A 23,706-nucleotide genomic window follows, 5' to 3' on the forward strand; every position below is an offset into this window, starting at 1 on the left:
GTGGATCTCCCCGTGGATAGGCATCTCGTGTTGCTGGGCTTCTCCACCTGCTGGCTGGGAACTCGACGCTCCCCCCGTCCTCCTGTCCAGCAGATAGTCATTTAGGAACCCGCTCTTAACCAGATCGTCGAGCTGATATCCCAAAGACAGACACGAGTCCAAAGTGTGGCCAAAACATTGGTGGAACTCACACCAGGCGTCCGGCTTTGACCCCAGCACCTTGTCGCCCACCTTCTCAGGCGCTTTCAACCTAGCAGATATATTAGGAATGGCGATTAGATCCGCTAATCCCATGACAAACTTGTGCTTAGGCGGGCGATTGTATTCCCAGCGTGCTGGTTGCTGGCGCCCCTGGCTCCTTCCCTTGTTCCTCCTGTCGTAAGGATGGCGAGTCCTCTGGTCCTTCCTGGCCGCCGCCGCTGTTTCCAGCACCCTCTGCGGCTGGATCCTGGTCTGGGCGCGTGGCCTGGCGGGAGCCACGCTGCCTCTCTTCTCGGCGACTTCACTCTCGTCGGCGATGTGAGCCACTGCAAGTCGCCTGACTTCAGCAAACGTCGCGGGGTGAGCCCTGATCAAGGCCTCGCAGAATGGTCCTGGCTGCACGCCCTTCTTGAAGGCATAAACCAGCATTTCTTCATCCTTGGCCGGCGATCTGACCATCTGCGCCCCAAAGCGATTCAGGTAGTCTCTGAGGGACTCTCCCTGGTACTGCCTTATATCAAACAGATCATAAGACACCCTGGGCGGTGCCTTATTCACGATGTACTGCTCAACAAAGATCTTCGAGAACTGTTGAAAATTGGTTATGTGGCCGTTAGGCAGGCTCACAAACCACTCCATCGCCGTTCCCTGGAGCGTACTCACGAACATCTTGCAGTAGACGGCGTCTGACCCTCCCGACAGCATCATCTGCGTATGGAACGTGGTCAGATGACCCTCTGGATCCTCCACGCCGATGAAGACAGCCTTAACCGGAACTACGCTCGTGGGAATAGGCGTGTCAGTAATCGCCTGAACAAAAGGCATTGGGAAAACACGAGGTGGCGTCGACGGCGCCACCTCTTCAGCAGAAGAACGTCCTTGCTGCTCCCGAAGAGCTTGACGCAGCTCCTCAGTCACCTTGCTGAGCTCCTCGTTCCTGGCGCGAGAGGCAACCAGGTCCTCATGTATCCTCGCCTGCTCTACGCGTGAGGCTTCCACAGTTGCCTGCAAGGAGCGCATCATCTCTGCCATCTGCGCCATGGTCATGGCGGCGTCGCCTTCAGCAGCGACAGGCGCCACGGGGCTTGAACGATTGCTTCTCATTTTTCTCATGAACTTCAGCAAATCACAGGAATGCAACGAACAACACTTCAACCACGATCGAATCAGCGATCAATCGGAGAAAACAGTGCGAAACCGTGCAAGAAAACTCAAGAACACCGTCAACCTTCAAAGAAAACCACACCTTCACCGGAAACTACCGCTTCCCTGCAAGCAACCAAACGAGCGAAAGAACTCGAACTTCCACCAAACAGATTACGCGCAAACAGCAGGAAACCTCACTCCATCGATCGAAAAGCCAAACGAACGGTACAAAACGCGAACTCACCGAACGAAACTCAAGCAAACAGCGAACGATGGTTGCACCAGCACACAACCACGTAGAAAACTTCGAAAACTTCCAAGAACTCACGCTGTGGATGGGAGCAAGTTTTACACGGTCCCACGGTGGGCGCCTGATGATCCTGCCTGTTGACCGGAACGCTGGAAACTGCCTCGTCAAAGGATCGACGTGCGCACCGCTTCTCACTTCCGTTCCTCTTCGAGATCCACCTCAAGAACCTGCAAAGAAACAGAGCGGCGCCGCTGCGGCCGATCGCACTCCAACGCTCAAGTCAGTGACGGTATCACCAAATACTAAGAGAACAAGAACCGTGCAAATCCTCTCTCACAGTCAGCTCTATCACTCGCAAGCGTAAAGAGTATGAACTGAACGTGCGTACCTCAGAAAGTTTGTTGAGAACTCTTATATACCTGGCTGTTTTCTCTCTCCTGGCAGTTACAAACCTGGACACGTGGCTCGCATCCAGTCGTACACGTGCCATCATCTGGAGCCTCCTTGACTTGGCGCTGCTTCCACTCTCATTTAGGCTAAGTTACTTATGCATGGTACTGCCCAGTGCATAGCTAACTTGGGAGTGCGATCTCTACTGGAACTGGCGAGTTAGGGCCTTCATACACCTTCCCTGTGGTCTCGCCGGCCGCCTTCATAATCTGCTTCTCTTTCATCTTTGGCGATGTGCTTGCTCTGGCGATCTCCAATGACTAGGTCGCCTGAATCTACATCTGGCGACTTCATCTTTAACCTGCTGATCGCCGATTCTGGTAAGCTGGAAATCGGAACACGCCAATTTAACAACTGGCGACTACACGAGCCCCCCGACTTCCTTTCCTCTTGCCAACCTGGCGCCTTGCCAACACGCCTATACTGTTGCAGGGTGCCACGTCATCACTCCCGACCACCAGGGCGGTACAAACAACATCCCTATTTTTACCCATATTTGCTAATATATTACGCATGCAATATCTAATTAACATATACAACATATACTACTTCTCAAAAAGATATCATTCTTTGTAGGGATTTAATATATACATAAAAGTATACAAATAAAACATTTGTTCATCTGACTGCTCAACGAGGAGCTCTATCACATACAACTTCATATGCTCCCGTGTAAATTAACACGATCATCACAGATTTAAAGAAAACACACACAAAACAAATTACAGGGTAAGCTAACTATTTTTTAGAATTCTAATATAAATTTGATTTTAAAAAACACACATAATTCATAAAATTCTCATAATTTTCACAAAGTCATCAAGTGTCTATCACATTTATCATCTACATTATTCCTGTCGAATTTCTACTGACTACTCACATACTCAGACACTCGACTCTACTTTCGGAAGACTCGTGTATTGAAATTAACATTTAGAGACCTGCACTTGTCATACTATTCATGCGCATAATCAATCTTAATATCTCATAATCTCATATGACAGGATAAATCCATTTAATCTGCTCTGATCAGTTTTTTTAAACCTCAGACATAGCCAAACAAACCTCCTTCAACTCTCACAAACTGAATAACTTCATCTATGTGATTCCATTATATCAATAAAGTCAATATCGTCTCATTTACATAACACTCACAAATCAATATATCTTAATAACAATCTATGTTTAACATGTGTTCAAAGTTGGACATGTATAATTTTTATACTCATAACTTGAGGGGCTCTCTACCCAGAGGGTTGAAATTTGATATAATTATCAATTCTGTTTTGTGTTTATTTTCCTTATATACATATTATTTGTCTTTTACATCACATACTCCTTTTCCACAATATTTTGTTCTTTTCCCTTTTTGTTCATGCTTATCAATCTCTTTATTCTTATTATGTTTTGTCCCTGCTTCTACATATGAAAAAAAAAATACTATCAATCCAATGTTAATTGGTGCTTCAATTTGCTAACAACTCTATATTTTTGTTGCAACAATAAAATGTAGAGAGAATAGAGAAAATGAATGAACAGAATGACTATTGAAAAATATAAGTATAATGATTAATGACGCTAAAGCACGAGTTTTGTAAATACGTTTTTGTTGAATTTGTGAGTCAGTAATGCATATTTGTTTTGACTTCTCAACATCCTTTTTCACTTTTCAAAAAACTATACCAAATTGATAATAATTGTTGGATCCACATTCCTCTGAACTTGAATGGTTTTGCAAACATGTATTTGATAATTAGTTTACTTTAGTCAAGATAGACGAAAATTTGGATCTTAAAATTGAAAAGTAAATAAACATAAAGATTGATCCTAAACTCATGAATGAATCAAAGGGATGATAAATAAATTCATTTTAAGGATATTTTTTGAAACTATTTTGATTGAGATATATGTATTGATGCAATACGTGTATGAATATGAATATATCTATCATATTTAATTAATTATGAGACCATAATGAATATCTAAGTAGTATTTTGTCTCTATCCATTTTTTAAAATTACTAAAAAATTATTTTTACTATTTTATTAATATTTTTTTTATTTCATTTCACTATTTTCTTTCCTTTTTATTTTATTTCATTTAAGACATTTTTTATTATATAATTTATTATTCTCTCAACTGTTCAATTCATTAGATTTAAAAAATTTATTGAAATTCCTAATGTATTTTCATTTTTATCGCACTTTCAGTATATTTTTCTTTACCTCCGTATTTTTTTTTCCAAATAATGTATTATATTTTAGAAAAAATAAACCTTAATTCTATCAAATTATATCAATTTTGAGTGTTTAACGGTATAAAATAACTTAAAAGAACTTATCATTTTTTCCCTTTAGTTTTTAATTCGTTTCATTTAGAAAAGTTTTCTTTCATTACACAGTTTTGTATTATCTCTTATAACATTCAACTCGTTTCATATATGTTTACTCAAAATTTTCAGACATTTTTCTTTAAATATTTTTAAAAAATTATATTTATAATTAAATTTCAATTATATATAATAATTATTTAATAGTATATTTTTCTATGATTTTTTTTATAAAAAAATATATTAATATTTAAAACATTAGTATTCTACACAAATTTTATATTCAATAAAAATGAAAAAAAACTCAAATTTCATAAATGAGAATGAATTTTTAATTTTATGGAACTTATCCCAGGCGTAACTCCCTTAATCATCATGGAATCCGAATCCTAAAAAACTTGGGAGTAATTAAAGCATCTAAAATTAGAATATTTTTTCATAATCCCAAAACCCAATTCCAGTATAACAACTACAGGGCTGTGTTACGGCCCGAGGCTTTGAACCGCCTATACCTTTCGGTATTCGTGCACGTCACGCGCCATGCACTTCGTCGGTCATTCGAAATCCACTCCTGTTGCACCCTTCCTTCCTTGCCACCTTCTTCTTCCTTCTAATTTCCAAAGCTTCACATAGACCATTTTACCCTTGCGTGCTGCATCTCCACCTCCAACTTTCTTTTTCATTGCAACCTGAAAGGAGAAACAATACACACAAGTTTATCTTACTGATCTGCGTTCATCGTTTCTCTTCTTCATCCATGGCTTCTGCGACCTCTCAGCGAGCTCAGCTAGCTAGGCTGTGCAGCTCCAAGGACTGGTCTAAGGCCATTCGAATCCTCGATTCGATCGTTTCTCAGTCTGGTGCAATCCAAGATATCTGGTGCGTACGCATACTCTTCTTCGCACCTCTCCGATTCCGTTTTTTTTTTTTTTTTTTATCGCAATTACGATTAATTCTCCGTCGTGTGATAATGTGATATTCAATCTTTCTCTGGTGCTTGCTTTCAGTAACAGAGCCTTCTGTTACAGCCAATTGGAGCTGCACAAGCACGTAATTAAGGATTGCGACCGAGCGCTTCAGCTTGACCCCGCGCGTCTTCAAGCCTACATTCTCAAAGGTCTCTTGCTTATAAATTCATTCAACAATTGTTTGTATCTTGAGAAGTGCGATTTAAATTCTTGTCAGAATAACAGAGTTGGTTGATGAATAGAAGGTTAAGAACCACGTAGGAACTTGGAATTTTATTTTCAAGGATTTATTAGTTATTCGTAGTGACAAATGCTTTGTCTTTTGAACTTAGCACCGGCTTATTATTTCAACTAGGTCGTGCGGTTTCTGCTTTGGGAAGGAAAGCAGATGCTCTGTTAGTATGAGAGCAAGGTTATGAACACGCGCAGCATCAGTCTGCAGATTTGAAGCTGTTGCTAGAACTCGAAGAGCTTTTGACAACAGCAAAGCAAGACAGCATTGCATTGTGTGAAACCAATGGATCGTCCACGCCACAATCCGAATCAGATGCTATGAGTAATGGGAGTTTGACTGAAATTGGTGAGAATCAAGATAGGTTGAGTGCTCAAGCTGAATTATGTGACAATACAAGTGATAAATCTGCGATCTTGCCGAAGTCTGCTGATGATTTTGATTCCAGAAATGAATTAAGTAGTGAAGATAGAGAGTCTAATAAATCTGACAGCCAAGTAAATGGAAGCCCTGACGTTATTGATAAATTGAGTTATAATTCTGAATCGTGTAATGACTCAAGTGACACGTCAGAATCATGTGATAAAGATAAAGTATTTACCAATAGGGGTGAGTCTAGTAGTGATTCGAGTGAAATTGCTGAAATTCTTAGAAAGCCAAGTAGTAAGTTTATTTTTCCCCATGAAAAAAATGGTGATGCAAGGAAAAATAAGAAGTTCTGTGTTGCTCGGATTTCAAAGACTAAGTCTTTAAGTGTAGATTTTGGGCTCTCACGAGGAATAGCGGAGGTTTGTTTGCACAACTGCTGTGTTGCTGTATTTATTTGTTTGATAGCATATTGATTTTGTGATGTTTTGCAGGTAAATGAAGGAAAATATGCTCATGCCATAGCCATTTTTGACCAGGTTAGTGCTTCAATTGGGATATTGGTGGCGTTTCCTTTTATGATATTTACTTTTTTAGAGATACTTGTGTTTCCTTTTGATGTGTGCTTGTTATCTTATCCTCTTTTTCTGTATCATCAATGACAAACTTTCTCTTGTCTTCATCGTGTACTCAGATACTGAAAGAGGAACCAGCATATCCTGAAGCACTGATTGGTAGAGGGACGGCATATGCATTCAAGAGAGAACTTGATGCTGCTATAGCTGATTTTTCAAAGGTATTTAAATTTGAGCAAACTTTCTGAAAGGTACATCGAGATGTGGGTATCTCCTCTATTTATAAGTAGTTTCACATGTATTTCTCAGGCTATACAATTTAATCCTTCAGCCGGTGAGGCATGGAAGAGGAGAGGTCAAGCTCGGGCAGCCTTGGGGGAGTTTGTTGAGGTGGGTTCGCTTACTCCATCTTAGTATTTGTAATTTTTTTTGAAGTTCAACCAAATCACATTACTGATTGGAATTTTTTTTAAATGGGTATTTTAGTTAATCAATGCTTCATGTTAGGTATGGTCCATTGACACTCACCCTTAATGAAATGGATCTCTTCTGGTATAGAAAATGATATTTGGTTTATACTTTTGTTTGCTTTGACTTATTTTAACTAAGGTGTGAAACTTGATTTGGTTTAGGCATTAACACTTGGGTCAAATATTTATTTGCTAAGCAAAACTAGTGCAGTTGTCAATAGTTTTGTAGATTCATGTTATGGCTCTGTTTAACTAGTGATCTTATTATATTTATCATTGAAAAGAAGGTGATTGAAATTTTCAGTGACTTAAGTAAGATCTCATTTAAATCATTTTTTATTATATATGATTTTATTGCACAAATAACAATTCATAATGTGACATTGACAACTGCTTCCGGACATCTCAGGCTATTGAAGATTTAACTAAGGCATTAGAGTTTGAAACCAACTCAGCAGATATTTTACATGAGAGAGGTATCTTTTCTGACAGTCTTTTTCATTTTGTTATTTGGCTAACTGATTGATGCTGGAATAGTTATTTGTGCTTCCTTCTATAATGATGGTTCATGCATGCATCTTGTGGTTGGTAGCACCTAGAAGTCTAGACAGAGACTTCATTAGTTTCATGTGAAACGAATAGTCTTTCTTAATAATTATGTCCTGTCTCCTGTATCTTGTTTTCAAGTTACAACCTCACTGTTAATTTCAAGTTGTTGTTTGATTATAAATTATTGCTGTGATAATCTTGATCTAATTATTTTCTTTCTATAGAGTAATGCTACTTATATATGTCTAACGTATGTTTTTCATAAAATTCAATGCAGGAATTGTAAATTTTAAATTTAAAGAGTTTGATGCTGCAGTTGAAGACCTTTTAGCCTGTGTGCAACTAGACAGGGATAATAAGTCTGCCTACACGTATTTGGTGGGTCCTGAGTCTTAACATTTTAGTCCTCATTTATTATGAGCTCTCTATGTTGGTTTTCTCATCTTTCACATGAAAATATATCTTTGTTATTTATCTGAGGAAGCACTGTCTTTTACAGGGTTTAGCATTATCTTCAATTGGTGAATATAAGAAAGCTGAGGATGCACATTGAAAATCACTTCAAATTGATAGAAATTTTCTTGAAGCATGGGCACACCTGACTCAGGTATCTATCAACCTTATTGTACTGATAGATTGTGGAACATTTAGTTATTAACTTAGCTGAAAGCTTTATTCTGAAAATCCTGAGTCACCTGTGTGCATATTATTTTATGGTTTGAAATGTAATCTATTGTATACTCGGATGCTCTCTGGTCTCTAATAATATGTTTCCTCATTGCTTTCATTCATAACATTTCTGTCCCATATACTAACTCATTCAACTTGAATTAAAGTTTCCATTTAATGTCAGCTTAGTAACTTAGTTTGCATTTGCGTTTTCCCTTTAGTAACTTATGGGTTTAACTCTACAAAGTAGGTTACATCTTTCATGCCTTTTTTTCAAGTTATAGGTTTATGGCCTTTCTGTTTGATGATTTGTTGCTAGTCCTGTTCTGAATGTGTGATTTTGGTAGTTAATCAGGATCTATCAGTGTGTTGCTAGCCCAGTTTTTGGCCTTTCATTTTATGTTATAGGAAAAACTTGTATTTTAAAAGATTTTGGCTGCTAAATTTATTCTGAACATGAGGTTTTTGGCAGTTCTATCAAGATATATCGAAGCCAACAAAAGCTCAAGAATGTCTAAGTCAGATTTTGCAGATTGATGCAAGGTAATTGTTGTTAATGAAATGGTATCATTGGCATTGCAGGTATTTTAGCTGGTAACTGGTTTATAAAGCTTGAAGTACTTTATGCCACTTTGCTCTTTATCAGCAGCTGATTGTTTGTGTTCTGATGTTAGGTTTTCTAGAGCTTATCATTTGCGTGGCCTTTTGTTCCATGCAATGGGAGAACATAGGTATGTAAACAACCTTAACTGCTGATTAGTTGGGGATTGAATATTTATTTGACACTGTATCTTGCAAGTTTTCAATAGTATTATGATTGGGTCCATGAATGCAAGTAACACAAACTTTGAGGTATAGTGGCAGACCTACAAGTAGTTATTGAAGAAAATTTGGTGGTAGAACTTGGAAATATGATGAAATCTGATACGAAGAACTAAACTGCTCTAAAATACATAAAATCTATATGTAAAAGACACTAAAAGATAACATTGATATTTTTATCCCTATCTGTAGGTAAGAAGAGTACATTTATATAACCTAAAAACATGCCATCAACTAAATTATGACCCCACAAGCGTCATCATCTCATTTTAAGAAATTAAAACTATAAAATAAATATTATTTTTAACATTCTAGAACCATCTTATTAAATCTTTGAACCATTTCCTTTTTCTTCTTCTGAGTCTCTCTAGGCCCATTTTATCATTGCCACTGGGTTGAATGAGAACCTTGTTCTCAAGGTTTTATGACAAAAAAAAAATTATGATAGAGTGGTGGGCATTAGTGGAAACGAATGGTTGGAAGTGTGATGGTGGGAAATCCATTATGGATTTCACATGGATTTGGTTGGGTAAATTGGTTGGGAGGTATATGTATTGGGCTTGCATGCAATAGGTGAGGTATTCAGGAAAAAGACTGTCCTTAGATGATGGTGAAGGGGAAAATTTGGTTGCAGTGATAGGAATGATAGGTGGAATAGGAATAGGCTTCATATTGAGTGGTGTAGGAAAAATAGAAGGCACATGGAATGATCTGTGCATGTGGAGTCCACTTGTTGCAAGCAATATTACTCCTAAGGAAGGTCAAAAGTTACGTGCCGAAGGTGGGTGAGAATACGAGAGATGTGTGGCACAATTAAGAGAGAACAAGTGGCATTTTTTATGGGTGAATTGATTTTGGAAAAGGGGTGGGTGGTTGTGTCATGGCTAGTTTTTGTTTTAAAGTTTGGGGCGAGACAGGTATGGTTATTAGGGGGGTCAGCTGGGCAAGCTAGGGTTGATGGATAATGAAGGTGGGGAACAACTATAGGTGGAATGGTCTGTGGGGAGGTTGTGTTTTGTTCAAAGGTGGTTTTAGTATTAAGTGTGTGGTTTGAGAAGTGAACGTTGTGGTAAGCCTGAATGGGTCAGGTCATCGTGGTAAGGTTGGAGGGCAAATGCATGGGAGGAGTTAGTGGGACAAGTCACCGTAAAATGTCAGTGGAGATTAAGTGGTGGTGGCTATTGTGACTCCAAGACCCACAATGGAGGAGTTGACAGGGAAGGGGAGGGTGTGATGAAAAACTTAGTTGTGTTGACCACAGTGGCGGTGGCCATTGTGGTGGTTAGTTGGCTTGATGGTTGTGGTGGCCATTATGGCTGTGGTGGACACAGCCATTGAAGTGGGGGAAGGATTCAAGTACTAGTGGTATTGTGAGGATAAAGGCATTTGGTGAAGGTGGTGGGGTTGGTGGTGCAGATTTGTACTGTATGGTGATGGTGATGGTGGTGGTGGTGGTGGTGGTGGTGGTGGAGGGTAATATAAATGTTGGTGGATGTGGTTGAAATCCCTGTGAGCTGGAGGCTGTTGTGGATGCTGTGGTGGATAGTATAAATGTGGGTATGGATAAGTCTGTGAATTTTTTGAGATATATGATGGTGGTAGTAATTGTGGTGGCCACTCTATAGGCAGTGACTGTGTGGGTGGTGTGAGATAGATGGCATCAAATTTCTGGCCAATAGCTTGGAGGCTTTCTGCCATGGTGGTGTCAGTTGTGGGTAAGCCAATGAAAACACCATTTGATAGGAGGAACTAAACTACTCTAAAATACATAAAAACTATAACTAAAAGACCCTAAAAGATAACACTGCTATTGTTTCTCCCCTCTCTACAGGTAAGAAGAGTACATTTATATAACCTAAAAACATGGCATCTTCTAAATTATGATCCTACAAGTGTCATCATCTCATTTTAAGAAATTAAAACTATAAACTAAATAATATTATAAATATTATTTCTAATATTCTAGGACCATCCTATAAATTCCCTGAAACATTTCCGTTTTCTTCTTCTGAGTCTCTGTAGGCCCATTTTATCAAAATCTTTCAGGGAGTGAATAAAGTTGAGAATACTGCTTCAGGAACTAGGATTAGTTGATATCTTCCATGTCAACTACTAGATTGGTTGAACTGGGATCTTTATAGTGAGATGCTTTTTGAATTTGTAAACTTTGGTTGGCAGTAAAGGTGTGCTTCAATGAAGATTTATGTTGTAAATGTGCCTGAAGTCTCAAAGAAAGTACTTGTACAGTATTTATTGTTCATTTGAATCCAAGAATTAAGTGGTCAATTCAATGGTTAATGACTTACATCTTTGTCTGCGATATAAGATTTTAGAGATATAAATTGTGTATGAGACAATGTGCGCCATGATCATATGGTTATGATTTATTGGTAGCTTTGAATTTATAGTAGCAACCACATTTCCATGGAAATTGCTTTCAAATATTTCGTAACAAAGGTCTGCTTTAACATGTTTTGGTCTTGAATTTTAGGTTCTGCTACTTTATCTTGTTTCTGACTTAAATTGGGTTTGACTGTGACAGGAAGGCTATCAATGATTTGTCAATAGGGTTGACCGTTGATGGTGCCAATGTTGAGTGTTTATATTTGCGAGCTTCATGCTACCATGCTGTTGGACAATACAAAGAGGCGGTAAGGTTTTACTTTTAACTTTTTGGGAGAAATACCGATTCACATTAGTCACTTGGCAACTTCATTTCTGATCTCAGGTCAAGGATTATGATGCTGCTCTGGATTTGGAGTTGGACTCAATGGATAAGTTTGTGCTTCAGTGCCTTGCCTTTTACCAGGTTTGTATATTGTAAAATTTTATATTTGTACAGCTTCTGTTTTTCCCCCTTAATTCTATTTTATTTATGAAAAGGAAAACTAAGACCTCTCTTTGTGAAAATGTCATCTGACAAAGCTGGGAGCTGTTAGAAATAAAAGATAAAATAAAATCTGATTAAAAAGAGAAAGTCAGAATAGTAGTGTTTCGCATAAAATGGACAATGCTTATAATAAACAATAATACGATTTTGCACTTTTCCACAAATATAATTTGTTTCTTTATTCTAAGCGGTTATTCTATTCTTGGTAAACATGATAAAAAATATTAGAGAGTAAAAGATTAGATAAAACCTGGGTTGACACATGTAGAATGATGTCCTTAAAGAGAAAATGTCCCACTAGACTGGTAGAAAGAAATTTGAGTACAATGAAGGATCTCCTAACCTTATGAACACCAATGTTCTTTGAAAGAGTATAAAATATCCAAATAATTTAGAAGAAAAAACTGGCAATGATTTGTACGTGAATGAAATGTTGTATGTACCTTTTCTGCTCAATGGAATGCTCTTTATATAATAGGCCTAGGCAATGCACCAGTAAAACTGAAGGTGCGGAACTAAAAAAATGGAAATATATTGTTCCGATACCAAAGCTTCTAATGTTAAAAAAATTAACAAAATGTCCACCAACTTTTTTTTAAACGTTATAAACATTTGTAACAATCTAACGTGTTACATATTTAAAAACTGTTTTAAAATAATATAAAAAATGAATACTTTAATTTTTTAAATTACAATAAAATATTTTATCAACACTAATGAGTAGTAAATTTTCAAAGGAGGCACTAGGTTAGAGTGAGAGATTCTTGCCTTTCAACATACAAACCGAGAGCTTACTAGTGTCAACTTGCAAAGTTCTTTTAACATTATTTTATATGCTGTCCTCTTCTGCTTTAGTTCTTCTAGTTACTTAGATTTCATGTGAACCTTTATTGAGAAACACTTGCCAGACTTGCTTTCTCTTGATTATTGTGATAATTTATTGACCAATTTTGTACATTCATTTTGGGCATTATGCGAATGAACTTATGTATTGGTTAATGAATGTTAACATCTTCCATTAATTTTTATTTAATGTTACTTGTATAATGAGCATCGAACTCTTTTTCCCCTCTTGCAGAAAGAGATTGCTCTTTATACCGCCTCAAAATTTAACCGTGAGTTTTGCTGGTTTGACATTGATGGGGATATTGATCCACTTTTTAAGGTAAAGTTATGGAATTTATTCTACCTTTCTATGATACTTCTCATCTCTTTATTTGGCCGAACTAAACTTTTTATGGGATAGGATTATTAGTTTGAACTAAACAATTACAAGACATGTTACTATCGTCATGCTTGCGGAATGTCAGAAAACTTGTACATCGTACTTGTTTGCATATAACTTAAGTTTCTATGTGGGTTTCAGAAGCGTATAAACTTTTACTTCTATGTTGGAGATGTGTTTTGTATTGCTTAGATTCTAATTTCTATGATATTATGTCTATTCAGGAGTACTGGTGCAAGAGGTTACATCCCAAGAATGTATGTGAAAAGGTTTACAGGCAACCTCCTTTGCGTGAGTCTTTAAGAAAGGGAAAGCTTAGAAAGCAAGAAGTAGTTCTTACAAAGCAGAAGAATGCTCTTATACAGGCTGCAGACTTCATTGGCAAGAAAATCCAATATGATTGTCCTGGTTTCCTACCCAACAGGCGTCAGGTAGAGTTATTTGTTCACATGTTAACATCTCCGTATCAGTTGCTTATTAATTTTACACATTTTGTTTTCCTTTCTTTTACTTGGTATCCTTTTTCTACTGTGGGTGGTACTTATACTTTTGCAGCTTTTTTTTTTGTGAACAAATGAATTTGTACTTTTTGTCTGTCTTAATAGATATAGGATGGACCTTTGGTTTTAGTAGATAACTTGTCCTTGATTTGGTAGTTGCTGCAGAGAGGTGCATGTGACAAATCCAGCATTCATTGAGTATATCATGCCGTGGAATTGTCTGTTATTATAGATACTATTCTTTTATCTTTTCCTTAATTTAGGACTAATATTTTATTTGGGATTTGAGTCGTGAACAGATTTGAATATAAATTCATAGGGGCTGGGGGGAAATTCTTTCAGGCAATTACAAATATTCTGAAGAGTCAAGTGATATCAAATTATAGAAGAAAATAATCAAAATATGTAAAATGCATTTTCTATGTTAATTTTTCATCTGCGTAATTTCTGCAGCTTCTTGTGGCCTTTTTCTTTGATGTAGATTTCTGTTTTATTGTACCCAAATAAAGACATTCTGAGAAAACTGAGGATTGAACAGAAGTAATAATATATCATGGGTTAAAATTAGAGTAAATTACATCAAGATCACCTGATCTTTTCTCAAATTATACTTACACCCCCTACTTTTCTCATCATTACAATGACTTCCCTTAAGTGGGTGCATTTGTAATGTGAAAAAGGAAGACTTAAGGGGTACATGATAAAGATCAAATATGTATTAGAACTTATAATATCAAAAAGCAATCAAATTCAAGTAACAAGTATGAATCTCATCTTCACTTTAGTACAATTAAATGTCGCTAAAAGTTTGAATCAATGATTCTATGAACTATAGAATTTCAAGACAAGCACAAGAATATAACAATTGAACTAAAACAATTAACAAAAGACAATGACTGAGTTAGAATAAGAAACAAATGGCGGCAATTAAGAGGAACTAGAAGAAGAAATGAAAATGACAAGTAGTAAAAGGAAAAGGTGGAGAAGACTTAAGGAGATGGAAGAGAGCTCTCCATCTCCATAATAAGTTTCATGTAGAATCACCACTTGACTCCTAGGAGCTCAAGATAAGACTCAAAGCTCAAGATCACTCTTACAAGTATCTCACAATTACGAGGGAGTGATTATATATATCCATCAATGGCAAAAAAATTCAATGAATAAAGGAGGGAAAATCCAATTTGAATTTTGAATCTAGATCTAGATCAAAGGGTAGGATTCCATATTTTGTGTGCTTGTTTCACTTTCCATGCTAGTGTCACACTTTCCATGCTTAGCTTACTACTTTCTTGCCATATATTCTTTTTGGTCGAGAATTTCATGGCTCATATTGGGTTTGATTGTTGCCATGTGTTCCTTGCTAGGTTGCCTTCAAAATGCCGCACCCCTTAGTACATTTTCAGCTAGATAGGCCCAATTACAACCTAAGATAAAAAAAAATGCTATTTGCAGCTATTTAACAATGAAAGAAAATACAATGCAAGTAAGTTCTTTTCTAGATTTACAAACATTTTTATTTATTAAAGCTAATAAAGATCATTCTCATCTCCACATTCATTAGTACACGTGTAATGTAACCAGGAAGACAATGTAATGTTTTTAAAATAAAGGAGAGGTTTGTGAGAATTTTAAAAAAATAACTGAGGTGTCATTGCATTATAAGAAAACCTTGGGGGTGTTAATATAATATATAATTTACTCTTAGAATTAGGATTTAGACTGCATGTTGGAGAGCACGACAGTTTGATGAAAATTATTAATTTTCATAATATTCAAGCATTTGGATAACAAATCATGACAACTGGTCTCTTGATTTTCTTTCCAGTGGTTATTACCACTTGCATTTTACTATCTGTAATCTGTCATTGAAATTGATATGGTTAAAGGATGCTATTTTCTGGTTGAAAGACAAGAACTGTCCTCAAGACAGTTTTTTTTTTTCGCCCAGAAATTGTGAAAAGCGTAAAAGTAATTCATACTTTTTCATAAAGTAAACATCATATGATTGTCCTATAACTATTCTTATGTTGGTTATTTATCAGTGCCAAATAGTCCCAGAACTATGGATTATATTATATCTTGGTTGAGAATATTTTTAGATTTTTATTACCGAAAGATCACCTACATTAGGAGTAGTAAACAATAATTTTATAGAAAGAAAAATTGGTAGGCACCATACTTGTGAGTGTTGCTTCTGTGTTTTCACACTGAACAAATATTCTCCATTCACCCTTCTTTGGTTTTTTAATATGTATTATATTTTCTGAAGAAACGTCTGCCTGGTTTGTAGTCATTTACTACTTGGGTTAAGTATTATCAAATGCCTTGGGTTTAAAAATGAATAATGTGTTTGGTCTCTTTATTAAGCTTGTTTTTTCTTGTTATAAAGAAATATATATGTTCAGTACTGCAAAAATTACATTGTCTCAAATTTCAATCTGATACCAGCATCATATTCATTATCTTTTTTTCAGTACTTCATTCTAAGTATCTGTAACTTATTATATTTTCCCTTTATTACTTTTCATGTCTGAACTTAAAAGCAACTTGCAGCCGATCATGGTTGTCATTATTCTCATATTGTTATAAAGTAATATATATGTTCAGTACTGCAAAAGATTACATTTTCGTTAAATTTCAATCTGAGACGATCATACTCATTATCATTTTTTCAGTACTTGATTCTATGTATCTGTGACTTATTATATTATCCCTTTATTACTTTTCATGTCTTAACTTAAAGCAACTTGCAGCCAACCATGGTTGTCATTATTCTCATATTGTTAATTTTTCTATGTTATGTCTTTATCTCTAATTCTGTTAATATTTCCTTATTTATCAGCATCGTATGGCAGGATTTGCTGCTATTGAAATTGCACAAAAGGTCTCTAAGGCTTGGCGTGCCCTTCAAACGGAATGGAAATATTCTAATAAAAACAACTCAAGCTCAAAGAATGGCAAAAGGGCAAGGAGAAGGGAAAGAATTAATATGCCCAGTCAGAATAGGGGAGGTGCAGGTTGTAGCACAAGTAGTACTTCCGAAACATCTCCTTCGCATGGCATTGTAGATGATAGATCATCCAGCCGTTCAATATCATGGAAAGATATTTATTCAATAGCAGTTAGATGGAGACAGATTTCTGAGCCTTGTGACCCTGTTGTGTGGGTGAACAAGCTAAGGTATTTCATCTTTGGGCTATAAGTATTCTTGAAGACCATATTAGTGCTTCCCATGTTTTGGATTTTATTGGTTTCTTTGCACTGCAGTGAAGAGTTTAATTCTGGATTTGGTTCTCACACACCCATGATCCTGGGACAAGCCAAAGTTGTCCGTTACTTTCCTAACTATGAAAGGTAAAAAGACCCTGTTTAAGTTCTGTATTGGTAGACTGGATTTGGGCTCATTCTTTTTAAACATCACAGGACTTTAGATATCGCAAAGACTATCATAAAAGAGAAATCATATGTCTACAGCAAGACAGATCATATCATTCGTCTTTCCGAGGATGGGAAACTGGATGAGGTGATTTGTTTATTGTTGATTTAGATCTGGTGCTTGTTTCTTGTGACTTGATTTACTATGCAAAAGGCCTCAGCTGTGACTTGTAACCCAATTGGTTGCTTTGGAAAACTTTTACTTTTCTTTGCTCACGTTAGTACTGGCTGTAATGTGCTTCTTGTGCTATTTGTTTTGCCTGGTCATACATTAAAGTTCACACTTGTAGGTTGTATGTTACTTTTTTTGTGTATTTTTGTTGTATATTAAAAAACATGGAGTGCGGAAGAATAATTTATTGATCCATCAACAGCATAATTTATACAGGTGAGAGAATAAAGGAAAATAACTCCTACTTAGTGCCTAAAAATCCTCTATAAATAGAGCATATCAGACAGTTCCCAAGAGATAACATAAAAACAGTCATGAGTCCAAAAAACTAGCAACAACTTAAAAAAAAAATCAGTTTCATGAGTCATCTTGTCAACGTTCCTCCTTACTCTGGAACTGCATACATTAAGCCTCTACCTCAAGAATTCATATCTAGCTTTAGGAAGTGACCTTGTTAGGATATGAGCACTTTATTCTTTATGTTTTGCAGTAGATTAATTTCATTTCTCCTTCTCTCTGTGCCTCCCCCTTAGAAAGTAGAGCTTTTATCTTGAAGTGTATTGTTTTGCCATGGAAAACTGGATTACTAGCAGTTGAACTTGCAGCTTGATTATCCACAAATATATGTGTGCTGTCCTGTTGTTTCATATGCAAATCTGTCTTGAGCTTTTTGATCTGAAGAGCATGATAACAGCAGCAGTTGCAGCCACATATTCTGCTTCTGTTGTGGATTGAGCTATGATTTCTTGCTTCTTTGAATGCCATGAAAAAATCCAGAACCAAAGCTAAAATGATAACCAAAAGTACTTTTCATATTATCAGCACACCAGCTCAATCACTATCTGAGTTGCCAAGAAGACTGGAATATTCTTGAGAAAAGACTAGATATATATCGGAGGTCTAATAGTGACCTGATAGCGGATGAGACAATAGGTTCAAGAAAAATCTCGCTAGGATATGTTCTGATATCTTCTTAAAAGTGGACTTTAAACTTAACTCAACTTCACAAAATCAGTTTGTAAGGATAGGTTTGCTCTCACTAGTACACTATAATTTGGTCATATCTCTAGTCAATGATCCAACAGTATAAAGTTTATTGTATGCAAGATGTTAGGCCTTGTTGCACTTGAATACATTAGGCAGTCTATAAGGCTCTTGTATAGCTTGTCATCCACTTTTTTGTCTTCCTTACAAAAAGCCCCTTTTGATTCATTGGAGTTGCAGCTGGTTTGGTCCCTTCCATGTTAAACTTCTTGAAAACTTCATTTGCATATTTTTCTTGACAAAAAATTATTTCATTCTGTTTTTTATAGACCTTCATACCAAGATAGAATGTCATCCTTAAGGCCTCTCATTTTAGAAACACCTTTCAATTTTTCCTTGAACTTATCAATCTGCTCATTGCTACTCTTACTAAGAGATCTTCAATATATAGAGATACTTGTATTTCACCATCAATTTGACATATGCAGTAGATTCGCTCAAACATTTTTAAAGCCTAAGTTCACCAAGTGGGAATCAATTCTGCTATACCATGACAACGATACATACAAAGCTTTCCTTAGTTGATACACTTTCTCCTCCTGCCCTTGAATAACAAACCCTTCAGGTTGCTAAACAAAAATTTCTTCCTCCAAGTATCATTCAAAAGTTGATTTCACATTCATTTGATGTATAATCCAGCCCTTTTGTGCAGCAATAGAAAACTAAATTCTTATTGCCTCTAGCCTGGAAACCGGGGCAAAAGTCTCAAAAATCAACCCTAGAACCGAAGTATATCTATTGACAACAAGCCTTGCCATTTTTTTGTTTGTAGAACCATCTGGATTGAGTTCAGTTCTATAAACACATTTGACACCAATGGCTTTCTTGTGGTGAGGTCAGTCCACCAGCTCCCATGTTTGATTTCTTGTAATCATTTTGAGCTCCTTCTTCATTGCATTTATCCATTTTTGGTCAGCTGCGCCTTTTTCATATTCTTCAGCCCCATGACATCAACATTGCACCTTTGGTAGGTGTCTGAAAGTGATCTAGTTCCTCTTATGGGTTCTTCATCAACATCTTTATTCTCCTCCTGAAATTCAGGCTTCATGTCATCTTCCTAGTTCCAACTCTCTGATTCCAAAAATTTCACATCCCTGCTAACAATTACTTTGAAGTTGAGTTAAAGTGTACACAAATTTCAGGTTCTGATTTTTTGTCCAAGTTGTTCCTCTTTATTGGAGGTATGCAAGAGAAACATAGGCAACCAAATGTCTTCAGATTTGAGCTTTGGTTTGTAGTTGTCCCATGCTTCAAATGGAGTCTTCTTTTGCAAAGCTTTTTGTTGGCACTCTGTTTAGCTAAAACACTGCTGTGTTTGCAGCCTCTGTTCAAAATTTCTTTGGCAGTCCTTATCATGGAGTAAATATACCTTGCCATTTCCTTAATTATTCGGGCTTTTCTTTCCATGTAAAAGGATGATTTGCCTTAGCAATTAGGGATATTCTCCATTATCAGGTTCTTCTTTCTTGTCCAATTTGTCCCTCTTTATTGGAGGTATGCAAGAGAAACATAGGCAACCAAATTTCTCCAGATTTGTTAGCTTTGGTTTGTAGTTGTGCATGCTTCAAATGGAGTCTTCTTTTGCAAAGCTTTTGTTGTCACTCTGTGTTTAGCTAAAACACTGCTGTGTTTGCAGCCTCCTTTCCAAAATTTATTTGGCAGTCCTTATCATGGAGTAAATATAGCTTGCCATTTCCATAATTACTCGAACATTTCTTTCCATATAAAAGATATGGTTTGCCTTAGCGATTAGGATATTCTCCATTATTAGGTTTCCCTATATTTTAATTTGAATGATTATAAATAAAGGTTTTACATGTGTGATCAAACACACAATTCACAACTACGTAAAAACTCTGTACTCCACAACACCATATTTTTGTGGAGTGCACAGTGGTATCAATTGATGTTCAATGCCTGCATCTACATAAGCTGTCAAAATTTTCAGAAAAATAACATAAGCTGTCAAAATTTTGAGAAAAATAACGGGCTCCATTATTGGACTTTATCACCTGCATTCGCTTTTCAACCTTTTGAGAAGAGAGAAACTGAGAATGCATATGATGTATTCTGTGTGTTTAGACCACAATAAATCTCCTCAATTTATAGTAGAGAGAACATTTTTACATAATATTTAATTACTCCATAACATAACTATGGAATCAATCTAATTGATCCTAATATCATCAATTACGTATCTATAGATTCAACACTCCTGCTCAAGCTTGAGCATATAAGTCATCTACACCAAGCTTGTTACATATGTAGTTAATCCGAGGACCCATTAATGACTGAAATAGACTTTCACAGCCTTAGGAACCAATATCCTTAAAGCTTAAAATGTTATTTTAAGACATAAATCTGTATCAATTATTAAATATGTAATCTTAAATATTTTTGTTAGTTGATTTAATTTGATTTCCTTAATTAACTGATAGAATAGGACTTCCTTTCTAAATTGTTAAAGCTTAAGGATTTCTAAATATTTATTAATCTTTGAAGATAAATGCTTCATAACTCTTACATGTTCATTTTTTTAAACGAAGTTTGAATAATAATAATAATAATAATAATAATAATAACAATAATAATAATAATATTTCATTAGTTTGCCCTTTTATGAAAATGAACACTTGAATATTTGATTTGCAGGTCACGCGTGCCAATTCTGTCTCTGATCTTTATAATGCTATTGGTGAGGATTTCTGGTCATCTACGTGGTGCAACAGTACTGCATTTGAAGGGTAAGTGTGCAAGATGCAGATGGTGCCTGGGAACATATAATTTTTTTGAATACTTATTTCTGGATGTTAATGCTTCAGGAAACAACTTGAGGGAACAAGGATAACACTTGTAAAAACGTGAGCTTGATACAGTTAAAATTTAAGTTATTTTCTTCCACATTTTCCTTTTTTTGTTTCTTAACTGTTCATACCTGTATATTTTATTGCGGGAATGGTGAACATTTTCAGGGAGGAGCATGGTTTTGACTTTGCAATTAGAACACCTTGTACACCTGCTAGATGGGAGGATTATGATGCAGAAATGGCAATGGCATGGGATGTACGTTATAGTTATAACTATACCAAACTACTTCGATTATATATTTTTAGCCAATATATATATGACCCTATGGGCCTCTTTATGTGGCTTGCTTCTAATACGGGCATGCAAAAAATCCAGATATTCAAATCCAAATTACTTTATGTTCATCTTAACATATCCATTTCAAATCCAAAATACATATTTTTGGATTAGAAATTTGTTGGATATTTTTTTTGGATTTAAAAAAATCCAAAATCAATGTTTGTCCAAAAAAATTGTTTGGTCAAAACAATTTTTTGTTGGTTTCGATTGAGACACTTTTTACTCAATTTGCAAAGTGTCTCTTTGGTTCGGACCATGGTTGGGTTGTTGTTGGGTCAGTCCCTGTGTTGCCTACCTACCAAACAGTATCCGTGTTGCTGGCAGTTCATATTGCCACCTGATAAAAAAAAATATCAGAAAAATATTTATAAGTAAAAATAATTTAGCTGTAAGAAAAATACTTGAAAAAAAGGAAAAACTTCTATTAGAATCAAGGAATACGAGTATCATCATGTTAAACCATAGTGTTATTAGTCACTCTATATACTCCATCTCTCAAAATTAATAATTTAATCTTGAAAGATATCTTAATTATTTAGTAAATATATATAACAACTAAATTAGTTCAAATAAAACTGAATTTATTAGATATTATAGCCTTGGTTTGAATGCCATTTGTATCCAAATTAAATGGATGTGGATTTAAACAAATTTAAATCCAAATTCAAATAATTTAAAAAATAACCAACTTAATATAATTAAATGGATCTGAATTTCAAATCTAATCTATTTTATTGGATTTTTAAAAATTCAATTCATCCCACCCCTAGCTCCTGTAAAGGATGTGTGTTTTAGTCTTTACCAATGATCCATGTCCCATCATTACAACGTGGTTGACCTATGTAGTTACTTTTCAAGTTGCTTGATGAATTTCAACAATTTACCTTGTATCCATCTTGATATCTTTCAGGCTCTCCGCAATGCTTACTGTGGTGAAAATTATGGGTCTACTGACTTTGATGCGCTCGCAAATGTGAGAGATGCAATATTAAGGATGACATATTACTGGTAGGGCCTTATAATACATAAATTCTCTAGCCTCTTGGAGCGTTTGAAGCCATTATGTAAATCTTTTTCTTCTATCTTTGGTCTAAGTCATTCCGTAAATTTATCTCCCTTTTTCAGGTATAATTTTATGCCACTGTCCAGAGGATCTGCTGTTGTCGGATTTGCAGTCATGCTGGGTTTGTTCCTTGCTGCTAATATGGAGTTCACAGGAAGTATCCCACAAGGTTTGCAGGTTGATTGGGAAGCCATTTTGAACTTGGATCCAAATTCCTTTGTGGATTCTGTCAAAAGTTGGTTATACCCATCTCTGAAGGTAACAACCTCATGGAAAGACTATCATGATGTAGCATCAACCTTTGCAACAACAGGGTCGGTTGTTGCTGCCTTGAGCACTTCTGATGATTGAACTCCTTTGAAATAATGTCCAGGTGAGTGAATGGCTCTGTTTTCCAATTTCTGCTTTTCTTAATTTCTGCTCTTCTTAATTTCTGCTCGTCCTATAATGTTTATAAATAGTTACCCAATATGCAGTATTGGTTTATTCAGTATCTCTGTAAAAGCAAATTCAATACTGTATTACCTGTTTTTCGTAGGTCTCTGTATTTTGCCTTAGTACTGCATTGCTGCTGGTCTTTGACACGCTTCGGAAATGCAGCAGAACTATTAATTGAAAGCTTTCACATTTACCAACTGATCTTCCTGTTCAGGCTCAATCTTTGTACCCGCTTTTTAAATTGTAATATTATATGTTAACCTTTATACAATCTTGTAAATTAGGGCATTGGATGATTGAATTACCATTTATCTTCTCTCCTATTCTATTACCGCTATGTGGCTGCCCCGCTCCCTACAAAAAACAGATTCGAGACTAATAAGTATGTTTGTATGTTATTAAATTGGTTTAGTGAGAATGGGGTAGTATTAAATTGTTCAAAGTGAGAATAAAGTATTACATTCTTAGCATTTTTTAGTCATAACTCCATTTCCTGATTTATTGTTAATGGTACGTCATGGTTCGGTGTGCATTCATCATGCAGATGTGTCTGAATATCATCATTTTATGTAGGATTTATAACGCAATTTTTCAACACAGAATAAAATTGCAGAAGGTAGGGCGAAATTTCACAAATTTTGCTAGGTTTTTCACAAAATTTCAGAAAAATTGTCCGAAATAATTTTTTCCTGAAATTCCACGTAAGAATCTGGATTGAATATGGGACAAAACGCGACAAATTTCACGTCAAACCAATGAGTATTT

General features: G+C 35.9%; 1 protein-coding gene and 1 pseudogene across 3 annotated transcripts; both read left to right on the plus strand.

The window, feature by feature from the left end:
• The first annotated feature begins 4,816 nt into the window (after window positions 1-4,816).
• Window positions 4,817-8,089, plus strand: LOC150028930 (suppressor of RPS4-RLD 1-like; annotated as a pseudogene). Its single transcript, XR_016519019.1, has 9 exons — window positions 4,817-5,255; window positions 5,384-5,493; window positions 5,700-6,391; window positions 6,437-6,481; window positions 6,637-6,738; window positions 6,827-6,907; window positions 7,397-7,463; window positions 7,814-7,914; window positions 8,036-8,089. The product of XR_016519019.1 is annotated as a suppressor of RPS4-RLD 1-like (transcript).
• Window positions 7,814-23,411, plus strand: LOC137810067 (suppressor of RPS4-RLD 1-like). Of its 2 annotated transcripts, XM_090298041.1 has the most exons (17): window positions 7,814-7,914; window positions 8,036-8,143; window positions 8,667-8,748; window positions 8,880-8,936; window positions 11,570-11,678; window positions 11,756-11,836; window positions 12,996-13,082; window positions 13,367-13,573; window positions 16,485-16,822; window positions 16,910-16,996; window positions 17,066-17,165; window positions 20,946-21,037; window positions 21,116-21,154; window positions 21,266-21,356; window positions 22,351-22,448; window positions 22,566-22,876; window positions 23,042-23,411. In XM_090298041.1, the coding sequence occupies exons 2-16, from the start codon at window positions 8,125-8,127 to the stop codon at window positions 22,852-22,854; spliced, it is 1,776 nt and encodes a 591-aa protein (XP_090154167.1). In that variant the 5' UTR covers window positions 7,814-7,914; window positions 8,036-8,124; the 3' UTR covers window positions 22,855-22,876; window positions 23,042-23,411. The 2 variants fall into 2 exon arrangements, with proteins under 2 accessions (XP_090154167.1, XP_090154168.1); XM_090298042.1 differs by lacking the exon at window positions 7,814-7,914 and having other exon boundaries at window positions 8,085-8,143; window positions 8,678-8,748.
• The last annotated feature ends 295 nt before the right edge of the window (window positions 23,412-23,706 follow it).

This window comes from Phaseolus vulgaris, chromosome 2 (genome assembly GCF_051622355.1).
Source record: "Phaseolus vulgaris cultivar YP4 chromosome 2, ASM5162235v1, whole genome shotgun sequence".
NCBI lineage: Eukaryota > Viridiplantae > Streptophyta > Magnoliopsida > Fabales > Fabaceae > Phaseolus > Phaseolus vulgaris.

What these genes read in the sequence shown, in the direction of transcription:
- LOC137810067 (XM_090298041.1), top strand. An exon ending in AACAGTACTGCATTTGAAGG is followed by an intron (nt 21,038 to 21,115) that starts GTAAGTGTGCAA and finishes TTAATGCTTCAG; the next exon opens with GAAACAACTTGAGGGAACAA. An exon ending in AAATGGCAATGGCATGGGAT is followed by an intron (nt 21,357 to 22,350) that starts GTACGTTATAGT and finishes GATATCTTTCAG; the next exon opens with GCTCTCCGCAATGCTTACTG.